At 37.5% G+C, this 11,707-nt stretch overlaps 1 protein-coding gene across 7 annotated transcripts; it reads right to left on the bottom strand.

Annotated features, from left to right (window-relative positions):
• Positions 1 to 587: 587 nt before the first annotated feature.
• On the bottom strand, positions 588 to 11,277 carry LOC137730854 (alpha-glucan water dikinase, chloroplastic). 7 transcript variants are annotated; one of them, XM_068469845.2, is made up of 34 exons: positions 10,678 to 11,159; positions 10,346 to 10,582; positions 9,878 to 10,158; positions 9,651 to 9,695; positions 9,416 to 9,525; positions 9,227 to 9,305; positions 9,030 to 9,121; positions 8,781 to 8,934; positions 8,102 to 8,488; positions 7,907 to 8,017; positions 7,664 to 7,759; positions 7,415 to 7,555; positions 7,216 to 7,304; positions 6,847 to 6,981; positions 6,471 to 6,633; positions 6,280 to 6,369; positions 6,010 to 6,195; positions 5,505 to 5,567; positions 5,360 to 5,422; positions 5,207 to 5,266; positions 4,959 to 5,111; positions 4,705 to 4,788; positions 4,372 to 4,548; positions 4,174 to 4,280; positions 3,778 to 3,991; positions 3,597 to 3,700; positions 3,263 to 3,392; positions 2,994 to 3,119; positions 2,662 to 2,772; positions 2,134 to 2,232; positions 1,703 to 1,876; positions 1,533 to 1,625; positions 1,166 to 1,281; positions 588 to 1,000 (listed from the first exon to the last, which is right to left on the bottom strand). In XM_068469845.2, exons 3-34 carry the CDS (start codon positions 10,133 to 10,135, stop codon positions 796 to 798), a joined length of 4,215 nt encoding a protein of 1,404 aa, XP_068325946.2. In that variant the 5' UTR covers positions 10,136 to 10,158; positions 10,346 to 10,582; positions 10,678 to 11,159; the 3' UTR covers positions 588 to 795. The 7 variants fall into 7 exon arrangements, with proteins under 7 accessions (XP_068325946.2, XP_088543900.1, XP_088543896.1 ...); XM_088687774.1 differs by having other exon boundaries at positions 10,269 to 10,582; positions 10,678 to 10,898; XM_088687770.1 differs by lacking the exon at positions 10,346 to 10,582 and having other exon boundaries at positions 9,651 to 9,698; positions 10,678 to 11,277.
• Between the last annotated feature and the right edge of the window lie 430 nt (positions 11,278 to 11,707).

Here is an 11,707-nt window from a genome sequence, read left to right as displayed (position 1 = left end):
GGCTTGTTTACTCCTCACTAATGTATATTTTTCATGTTCATATCTCACTCTTTAATTTTTTTTTTTTATCTCTCTTCTCGTGTGACGTTACCAATTAGAAAGTTTCCAGGGTTTGCCAAAGATGACCATTTTTCCGAAGATCTTGTGACGTTACCAATTTGAAGATCTTGTGAACAGCCTAAATAAGCACTTAACTAGAAAGCCAGCGAATCTGGAAGCTAAGAGTTCTTATGCCATTGCTCAATACAATGCTTCATGTCACCTTCCTGGGCGCTTAAATGAAGTGTGGATTGATCTCTCAGGAATCACTGCTGATTGCTGAGAGATCTGCATATTTATTGACAATAATATGGCTAAAATTGTACAAATAGGCCCCGGGATTTACTAAGATTTTCACTTTCTTGTAGTTCTTTTGTCCAATCCGTTAAATTGGGTTCTTCAAAAGAGATGACTGATTGGATTAAAGTGAAAACAAATGAAACTACAAGAACTAAAGTGAAAATCGGAGTAAACTTCAAGGACCTGTAATTTCTCGCAGAAATCAGCAAGGGGTTTCTAATATGTAGAATAAAATGACATTTTTAATGTAAATACAAAATATGCCCCTCCATTTATATGTATATTGATGGAGTCAATGGAGTATTTTACAAAACTAATGAAAGCATATTGCTTCTTGTAAACAGGCATGCCTCAGAAGATACAAATTTTTCTCATTATTTGTTTCGTTTTTTATTCTCATTCTACAGTAAACAATGTCTATGACACAAATCGTAGAAAGAATACAAAAGATATGAATCACATTTGGGGTCTTGTCTGGACAACATAGAGTTTACCGTCCCTGATTACACCTTCAATGTCTTGTGGAGATCCATACAGTTCCTCGATTGCGCTTCCTGCACGAGCAATGCTAGAGAGGATTGTCTTGCGGAAGTTTCCGTCAACCATCAGCAGGTCAGATGAGTAGTCAACCACGACTTTCTCTTCCTCATCCATAGGCACACTGTCATTAGCATACAGCAAAATAAGATCAATGACAATAAAAATAGATGCATAAAAGATTTGTGTGGTTTTTTAAGTGCATATGTGATCTGTGCAAACATAAAACGCCTGACTACCAATGTGGCTGTAAGTAATGATCGCCTGGGAGAGATGTTAAGGAGTCTACCTGTCGTAAAGACCTGCACCAGCATAACCTTCGAGATCTTCACCATTGGAATCAGATCGAAAGATTATAGACCGTTTTATAAAGAGGCCAATGGGTTTGCTAGGGTATCCTATTACCTGAAAAATATCCACGTACTCATGAGTGAAAACAAGGGAAGGTCCAAAGAAAATATACGTATTCGCTAATTTCATGTTTGTGACAGGACTTTTAGGGTGGAAGCCTATAACCAAGTCGTTATTCTGCAGTATACAAGTTTTTTGACAAATACTACACAAATTACATAATCCATGGAAAATTATCAACAGAAATCATTGTCTCGATGGACTCTTATGCCACGTTTGGTGAGAGATGCACAAAAATGTATTACCTGAGGAGAGTCCAGATCATTCTTTTTGCTAATAAAACTTAGAGCACGTCCAGGATAAGCTCCAACTAGGGTTTCTCCAAGCCCCTTAACAACCTATCACAGAAAAACGAACTAAATCAATGTCTCTGATATTAGTTGAAAATATATCTTTTGTAAACACTACTGAATACCTCAGCATATATCTCTGATGAGTCTCCTGAAGATGGGTTAGTTGTGTGAATAACGAATGCATAGTCAGCGTTTATGATTTCCTGAACAAGGACAGCCATGCAAAGATAGTCGTGATCTAATTTCACTTTTCTCGTGCTGAAGTACGCTCTCTCGTTCCACTTTGAAGCCCAGACCTGGATTATAACAGATGAGAATGCCCCAATTTATCATAACTTAAAACTTAGCTCTGATATCAAGGTAGAAAAGATAACTAGAGAACCGAAGAGAGTCAATTCACAATGGTTGCCGGCCCATATATATTACTACTTATGATTGCCTCAACACTACCATCGGGGCTGGTTAAATTCTTAGCTCTATTGGATTTAAGAACATTTGATTGATTTAATCTAATTTTTTTTTTTTCTGGGCATATGCAGCAATGCGATTTTACCTTTTTTATAGCCGTCCATGCTTGTTCCCACCGTTGTTCACCTTCATCACCAGGCCAAGGCATCCCTGACCCCTTCATTGTCATCTTCAGCTCTTGCACCTGAAAATAATTCGCCACATAAGCTAGTATCATTCACTTAAACTATATTATTCTGCCTGTAGGCCCCATAGAGTTTTTCCCTCATAGGTAGCATTACTGGTTTTTATGTTATATCAAGAGAAGAAAAGAAGCCAATGACGCAGTAGCAAAAATTTAATCCACACTTGAATCTTAGTTTATGCAAGCGTGAAGGCAAGGTCTACAAAACGTCAGAAATGACATATTAGTGTACTCTTTTAACGGTTTACATTGGAAAAAGGGTGATGGGATGCCGTAACAGAAAACTTCACAGATTGAAACACACCTAAGGAGTTCGGGTGATTGTAGACTATGAAATGGAAAATGCACTCTTTGAAACCTATTAGCTGTTATAATTTTGAAAATAAAATAAAATGAAACATTTGACGCCTGCTAGTAGAAAATACTTACCAACTGGGGCGGTGCTGCCAGCTGTAAAACTGCTTCCCGAATCTTCTTGAGCGAATCAAAATCTCCGTCTTTCAACTTTTTCTTTAGAGTTTCCAACTTTTCAGCCACTGCCTATAAGCAGACAGAAAAGAGACAAAGTTAGTGAACTTGATTGGATAAATTTGACCATAATCAAGAGACAGCAACTGAGCTACTATGAAAGTCCCAACAAAGATAGACCACATTAAGTTAATAAAACTTCAGGTTGTTCTGGTTGAGGGATAGTAGATCATCACAGTGGCATATATCATATATGTGTATGACAAGGTACAGAAGTTTAAGGTGAGGATAACCTTGTTTGAATCTTCTGAAAGAACCTTTTCAAATGATCCAAATGGTAGGGCAACCGATGTAGGAATTCCAACCCAAGACGGAAGTTTTCCTTTTACATAAGCAATATTACGTGATTTAGCTCCAACCTGCAATCCCCACAGAAGCAATATTAAGGAAATTTCTTTTATTAATTTGTGAAAACATTTTGCCCAACCCCGTCAATTGTGAAATAAGAAAAAAAGGAAAAAGAAAGTAACTCCTTAGCTGCTGAAAAACTTTTCAAGCTTACCATATCGCTTGTGAACTCATCAGATGATATGGCATATCTACCAGTAAATTTTTTCTTGACCAATGTCAGAGATGGAGTGTCTTCTTTTGAATTAGTGGAACCTGCATCTAGCTCACCCTCATTGACCTCACTGAAATTATACATGACAAGAATGTAAACATTGTATGTCAGTATATTTTTTGTTCATCCAACTGATTTGAGAGACAAGTCTTTCATTAATGGAAGGCACAAAGCAGCGAAGTTTCTATCGAGTGAACAGAAAACAGTTTGTCAGCACATAACAGGAGATAGCTTATTAACATTTTTCAAGACCAAACTACAAAAGAAAAGGTACCTATAAACTATATCAGCAGGTGTTGGCTTTACACGTAATAACTTCCCTTCACTAGCTCGGAGGTCAGCCAGAATATTGGGGTCAAAGCATGTCGCAAAACAAACCTGCAAATAATAAGTTAGTCATTTCACCAAACATTTCAATCATACAGAAAAGAAAATTATGATTGATAAGCTATTACCTTGCTATTTCTTGCTCGGACAGAGACATGAGATAGGATGTCTGGCATATCTGGTGTCAGAACAGCAACAGTGCCATCTGGAATTTCTTCCTCACCTTTTACACTTTTTGCCACCAAAATTGTGGGCTTGCTGTAAACTTTATTCTGAACAGTGAGCAATTCATCCACATAGACCACATATCCAACAACTTCAACTGGGCTGATAACCTGCCAACTGTCGAGGAAAACCAAAGTATCATCAGAAAATTATCGCAGCATGTAAGTGATGGATGTTGAGAATGTAGACGTTAAACCTTTTTAGTGTATTCCTTTCTAAAAAGTAAAATCATTAAAAAATTTCTAAATATATGCGATTAAACATGATATGACTGACTAAACGACAGCAGCACAATCAACCTGCCCATATTAGCAGTCTTTCGAAGAACCGGATCAAGCCGATTCAGAAGTGAGGATAAAGATGCAGCTGATCCAGCACGGATTATTTCTTCAGTAAATATGTTCACCTGCAAGAAATAATTATGAGCAAAGAAAGGGAAGATATGTGATGCATAATATGTAACAAAGCACTTTGGTTTGAAGATAGATAATACATACAGCCCATTGGTCCACTCCAAGCTGTGCTCCGAGGTATTCTGCTGATGGCTGTAAAATTCTGTGATACGATTCTGCCTTGTTTGCAAGTGCAAGGCGGGTTCTGTCTAGGATTGATTTTGAATATAATGCCCAGTCATTGCTTTTACTTTTTAACATGTTTTGAGCCTGATCCCATCCCTTCATAAAAAAAAGGGAAGAAATCAAATATTAAACTAGCATCTTGGAAATGTAAACCAAAAGGGAGAAGTCCCAATTTTTATCCTATTCTTCAAATTGCCTTGAATTCTTATGAAAGAAAATAAGAAGAATAAGGAATATATATATCAGATTTACCTTCAAACAGTAAATGAGATCTTCGTTATCGTCTGATGATAGGGCCAGGTTTTCTAGAACTAAAGAGATGAAGTACATAATTTTCTGCATAATGCATAAATCAGTTGATCAAGAAAATAAACTTGAGAGTATAAGATTAAAACCAGTCATATTAGACTCAAAATCATTGCAACATTGGTGAAGAAGAAAACAGAGAAAAGGTATACTAGATTACTTCTCAGACAGGTAGTTAACTGCTTAGAGAGTAAATATACCTCTGGTCCAGCATTATTCAGTTCTTCATATCCCCTCTCAATTGCGGTCCTAACAGTAGAATCAAGGGCAATGTCTAAAAATAAAAGATCCCTCAGACGATCATGAGGCTTAGAGAGCAATGGCCAAAGCGCCTGGCGCGCCTCAAGCAAACCCTGAATTAAAATTAAAAAGAACATTGAAAATTTATCCCGGTGAGAACGCAACAGAAAGCTGGAAAAATAATTGCCAGTGTCAAAGTTCCACAAACCTCAATAAGGACTTCCACATTCTTGTCCTCAACATGTTCTAGTACAAATCGCAGGAGGTCCTGATTCAAATAAATGTCGTTGTGCAACTTCTTATTAGTTATCTTATTTAATTCACCCATCATAAGAATTTGAAATCAAGTTGAGAGCATTACTGGAACTTCAGATGGCAAGCCGGATATAGGATTTATTTGTACTCCAACCATGAATCCTTGACCCTGAAGAGAATTAAAAGGTGTGTCATTGCTAGCAAGTAACGATACATTATGTTGAGATACTCTGACTAGTTATTGATATTACCTCATCTTTGTAGCCCATACAATTTTGAATGGCAGACTCAAGATCTGCACCTGAATGAACAGCCTGCATGTGAATATTTATTGGTCAAAATTGGCAGGCAAGCAAGCTACAACATATTACACGGCAAGCAATAGGAGTCAAATGATGTCCACAGAACCAGAAACTAAAATTTCTCAACATCTCTTCTCATCATCATAGAAGGGCGAAGTATGCATCATGAAATTCCTCCTATGATATGCATCTCTCACAACACAGCAACAGGCTAGAATATCATTAATCTTATAGAATAGTTCACGGACATGGTCACAATCCACCATCCTTTTTCGAGGAAGAAGCAACTGAAAGAATAGGTGTACTACCAGTCTACCATACAATGTACAAAACGACAAAATCTTCCTGATAGATTCAATAAGCCATGATCAAAATTATGTGATGCAGATGTATAATGTATACTATTAAAACAAATTTGTCAAACATAAAACCTGAAAGGTTTAGGAAATCAAACCTTCAAAGTTCTCATGTAGTGCCCCAGATCACGCAGAAGACCATCTTTCTGATCTCTCCTGAAATTTGGTTCATTACGGATTGCACGATCGTAGCTCAGGAGACGTTCTTTTGTGATTCCATTCTCATTCAAAGTTTTCCAGTAAACACCAATATCAAAGTCATTTTTTATGTAATCTATTAATGCCTGCAATGACCAGTGACAACTATCAAGATAAATTTTCAAATAAAAAACCACTGAATAGGCCCTAAAAAGCTCTGACATCTATACCTGACAAATAACAACATCATCTGGACTTGTGTTATTATGCAACTTTTGATGCCATTCCTCCATCATTCCACCTTTGCAATTATTTTTTCTCTGACATCATCCAAAAAATTATACAAATTCAAAAACTTGTCCAGAAATGAGGGACGTGAATATTAGACCACATACACAAAAGCAAACATAATATTTTCCACCTGGATAACAAGGATCTCATCTCGAATTCGCTGTCCCACATCCCCTTCTCCTCCACGGCCAACGGTAGACAAGATCATCCGTAGAAGTTCGCGAAACTGTGGATAATTTGCATAAACATTCTGGAGTAAGTCCGTGAGCCTGTCCTGTGCTTTACTAATCTCACTGCACCACAAGAAAAATAAGAACACACAGGTTTAGCGTTTTGCGAGGAGTGAGGGGTGCAGAGTAACAGAAATTCTAGAAACTGGACCCGGCCTGTCCCTATAACTATCAATACATAAGAGCCATTTAAGACGATATCCCCACATCTCCATGTCCATGTGGCCCAAAAAATAAAGTATTAAAATCATACAGTAGAGATCAAAAGAATTGTACCGTGGTTTCACATTGTAATTTTTATTCCAAATGAGCTGCCTCGTAGCCATAAACCTCATCCACACCAATATACCTGCAAGACCTAATTCACCAGCATCTTTTGCTTGATTGACCAAGTCTGCTGCAATGTTAAATCTGAGAAAAGGAAAATACGAGATTTAGTAAAGAAAATCAAATAAAATTCATTTTGAAGATGATTCAAAATATTCTAATTCACAAAATGCGAAGGGCATGACTGAAAAATCTAAAGTTGTAATTAATTATCAAAAAAATATACCGGGACAAATATAGCAGAATGGCATAAGATGGAATAAGAAATGACCAAGTCAGTGAAACTATAATTTATCGAATTCCCAAGGGAATACTGACCGATGCATAAAGGATTTCTGTGCCTCACTCTCCTGGTCGGCTATTTTATCCAACAAAGCCTTTGCAGTACCTTTGCCATCACCAGTATCCTTGAATGCGAAAAGTTCAGAAACTAAACTTGTAAAGAAAATGGAACCTTGAGGAGAATCAAGAATAGGCAGTCACAGAAAAACAGATTATGACCAAAACAAGGAGCAACCTTCTGAACTTTCTTGCGTTCGACGCCAAAGTCAACATAGAAATCGGAGCCTTGATTCTTCATCCAGTTCCCAGAAGCATTAAGGACAAACGGCATTCCTTTAAAACTCTCTCCTTCAATTTCTATTTCTATAGATTGAACCTGTAAAGTTACTGTGAGGACCAAGACAATTGTCTAAAGATCTTGAATATATGAGCTAGTATAAAGTTCCCAGGCACACGGATCAATCCATGTTCTCTTGTGTTATACCTCATAAGCAGAGTCAGTGGAACTTGGTCTAAATTGTGTTTCAACAGCCCCATTTAGAGCAACTGAACCCTGGGGATGTGTATTTGCAGGTGGTTCCTGAAAATGCCAATGTAGCTTACTTTACTATTTCATGCTCTGCGACTAACAAGCAATGCATGGAAATTTGAAAATGTCCGAGAGAGAATTTAAAGAAAGCAAACATATGAATACCATTATTTCAGTTAAAAGAATTCAAAATATTACCGACCACTCTCCAGCCTTGCTTGCAGATAAAGCCCAGTGAAGGGTAAGTGGCTCTTTGAAATCTGTTGCCAGATGAACCTTTGTCTTCCCAGCAGGCTTGGTTACAAGTACCTTATAAATATTTCAGGGTTCTAAAATTAGTTTAGTCCCTAGAAAAGCAGACGAATCAAGAACCAAAGCACATAATTGTCTCACCAGAAGTTCCTTATCATTGATCTTGAAGATGTTTTTCCTCAGAATAGAACCTCCATCCTGTTCTTCCTTTTCCTTGGCGAAAAGCTCAACTGCTGTCAAGGGTTTTGGTTTGGCTGGATGTTCTTCATCTACAAATTTAGCTTCATCAACAGGTTTAGTAGCATGTTTGTTGATAATCCGCATCAAGTCCCTCCTCTTGCGTTGAATTCTCTCGGTTCTAAAAACCTTTTTGCTTTCAGATTTTTTTGCAGCCTTTGTATCAGAACCAGATGGCTCTTCAATCTTACCACCATCATTTTTCTTAGTCAACCTTGCTTGGAGCTCTTGTATGGAAGTACCCCTAGCTACTTCCTCCAATAACTCAGTTCGGGCTGCTTCGTACTCCACCTATAAACACTAAATATTTATTAAAAGCAAACCAAAATAGCATATAAAGTCTTTAAATCAAACCAACAAGTTTGCCTTGTCCAGCATTCAACAAGAGAGCTTAAATGACTAGTGAAATTTCACTAGCCAGAATTTCTATAGTATCAAATCACAGTTTACATGCTTTCTCTTGGTCTGGTGTTTTTTTCTTCCCGTGGGAGTAAAAAGGACAAAGGAAATAACGAATGTAGTTTGAGATGCTGTAACAATGATAATACAAGATTTATAAAATTATAGAGCAAATTTCACATGCCTTTTCTTGCTCTGGTGTATACATCTGTTTACCCTTTCTTTCCCACCTCAAATATGCTTGAATTTGTACAAGCTCTTCAGGAACTGAAGCATTGGATATCAACTTCTCCTTTGCAGGTAACTTAACATGAAAGTTATCATCATTGTTCTTAAACCTACCAAAGAACATTAAGGAAGAACAAAACTCATCTGGCCTGTTTAGATAGATCTAAGTTACTAGGCCAAGAAAAAAAAACAACCAAAATCTTACCATCTGTTCTGGCTTTCATCAAATAAAAGAAATTCGATTGCTTGTATTGTAGGATCATCAATCTCAATTTGAAGCAAGGAATTGGAGCCGGACTAGAGAAAACAATTGATCAACAAATAAAACTTCATTTAGCACAATATCTTAACCAAATGGGAGATATTTGTTGAGGAATATATGATGTGCTTTAAAAACCTTACATTCACAAAAGGTGTTCTAAGAGCTTTGTTCTTATATACTTTGGTTCCATCTGGGTGACGAGATGGAAGCACCCATTTTCTGTAAACAGCAAATGACAATACGAAAGAAGACATCTCAGATTTTATTATCTTAGGGTAGAAATCTTGAGCATCAGACTCAACAAAGGAAGCAATTACAGGGAAACTTACTCTTTTCTATCTTTTATCCCACCCCAGTGAAGAGTCAAAGAGTCACCGCTATATGCTACACGGATATCTACTTGAGTGGCAGATCCCGGTGTGGAAGGATTCACATAAACCTGCCCAATTACGTATGGTTTTGTTAGTTTAGTTCCCCGTGCATATCTTAGTTGAGCTGAACTGAGCAAAACTTATCCAAATATATAACATTGGTCTAAACACCTAACAGTTACACTACATGTACCTGCATTTCAATATTCCCATCGAGATTGAATTTCCTGGCAAGCTGCTGCTACGAGGAAGAATTTAGTTAACAATAGTCCATGTCCAGGCAAAACACCCAGACAGATTTGAAGCAGTCAATCAATTCTAAACTTAATTCCAAATCTTAGCAAATCTCCATCACAACACCTCCCTCACCCTAGCATTATCAAGCCATTTTCTATTAAGTTTTCCGATAAATTTACTTACATTGGAAGGCGGATCAGTGGTTAATACGCCACGAGGAATAGCTGTAATGGGGCGGCATGACCCCATGGCTAACTTCGGTTTCTGAACGTTCAAAGTGTTCCCACAGAATTTCTTGGATATGGGTGATTTTCGCGCCTGAGCTGTCACTTGGTGGACGCTCTTAGCTTGAAACAATGTGTTGGCAGGAATACCAGAAGAATTTATCTTGCTTTGAAACAAGCTCTGATTGAGCAAGTTATGGCCTACGGAATTGCTCATATTCGTTGACACGCTCCTCAATTCTGAAGAAACCGACGAATCGAAACACAGTATAAGCATCCATCAAAAGCAGAGATTAAAGTATTTCATACATATATCAACCAAATTAGGCATAATCTTCTTACACACATACAAAAAAGATGTAATTTTTACTAATTCTGTGTTTGCTTGCCGAGAAAGCTGAGGAAGATGAAAGAAAAAGGAATTTACTTTGCTCGCCTCTTGTTGGATTACACCTATCACTCTCATCAAAGCTAATACCTTTTCACTTTCACTGTTTCTCAAAGCAAAAGGATTTCAAAATTTCAAGCGCTGCATATCTTTTCTTCCTCTTACGAAAAATTTCTCGAGAAACAAACAGAAAATCGTAGAAAATTTGAGCTAAAAACAACATCGCCGATTCACTGCAACATTTCCACTCATTCATAGCTCCGAAACATCTAGAATCTAAGAACAGTAAATGCAAGTAAAATCCCACAAATTAATACGATCAAATGGTCTGCAAAAATTGAACTTGAAATTGTTGAACTGTAGAAGCTTACCCCGGGATATTGATTCCAAGTTCCGAGCCTGTACAGAGAAAGAGAGAATGAATATACGATCAGATTCTAGAGAGAGAGGGGGGGGGGGAGAGTGAAGTACGAGGAGAGAGAAAGTGAAAGGTGGGGGAGGGCTCCAAGACGAAGGCTTTGGTTTAAAGCCAGTCCGCGAGATCTTGCGATTGGTGGGAGGGAGTGATTTCTGATTTGTAAGCAGTTTGTGTGGAATCGGAGAGCGAGTCTACGTAAGTGACATGGCGCTCTATCTCCGGGCGTGGACGCGTGGCCACAGTTTCGAAAAAGCTCGGAGGAGATTGTCACGTGCGACTTCTTCTCCTTCCTGTGCTTGTTGAGTTGAATCGGAGAGGTCTGCTCGACCATTTTGCCATTGATTTTACTTGGATTTTCAGTTTTAACTTCTTTCGCCTTTTGATTCTCGTATGGACGGAACAAAGAATCCAAGATTTTTCTCGCCTGTCTAATTTGACCGTTAGATTTGATCTAACCGTTTAAATTGAATAACTGGGGATCGCAATGATCAAAATGTGGTCGACACTGAAAATTTGCAAATCAATGAGGTAAGCGATAAAAACATTTGGGGTTGCATATTTCAAGAGACGGCATACATATAATGTGGTCATTGTTCAAGCTCCCCTAATCAAATTTCACTCCTTGCGTGTAAGAAATAGAAACTAAAAATCCGTAAGGAATTGTTGTTGTTGGAAGCGCTTCTACTAAAAGTGTTTTTGTTGAAAATATATTGACATTTTTAATATAAAAAAAGTTAAATATTCTTGGAAAAGTACTTGGAAGTCTTGAAGAACATGTAACTAGCCCTAAATTATTTTTAACTTTTTATGTCAATATGATCAATAACGCTTTTGGTAATCAAAATACTTTTTAGACTATATATAATGAGTGTATTCATTCATTTCTAATTACATCAAAGTCTTTTGTAATGGCATTCACATGACAAAGACTTGTAAGGCACATATTCACCGTCATAGTGGCATTTGATACCAATAAATCAAAG

Source organism: Pyrus communis, chromosome 16 (assembly GCF_041283825.1).
Source record: "Pyrus communis isolate YQ-2024b chromosome 16, ASM4128382v1, whole genome shotgun sequence".
NCBI classification, from domain to species: Eukaryota; Viridiplantae; Streptophyta; class Magnoliopsida; order Rosales; family Rosaceae; genus Pyrus; species Pyrus communis.
The sequence above is the reverse complement of the archived record's forward strand: the minus strand, read 5'-3'. Positions and strand labels throughout refer to the sequence as shown.

What these genes read in the sequence shown, in the direction of transcription:
- LOC137730854 (XM_088687770.1), bottom strand. Translation starts at nt 10,135, where the DNA reads ATGAGCAATTCCGTAGGCCATAACTTGCTCAATCAGAGCTTGTTTCAA. An exon ending in ACTACATGAGAACTTTGAAG is followed by an intron (nt 5,568 to 6,009) that starts GTTTGATTTCCT and finishes ATTCACATGCAG; the next exon opens with GCTGTTCATTCAGGTGCAGA. An exon ending in GCTTGCCATCTGAAGTTCCA is followed by an intron (nt 5,267 to 5,359) that starts GTAATGCTCTCA and finishes TATTTGAATCAG; the next exon opens with GACCTCCTGCGATTTGTACT.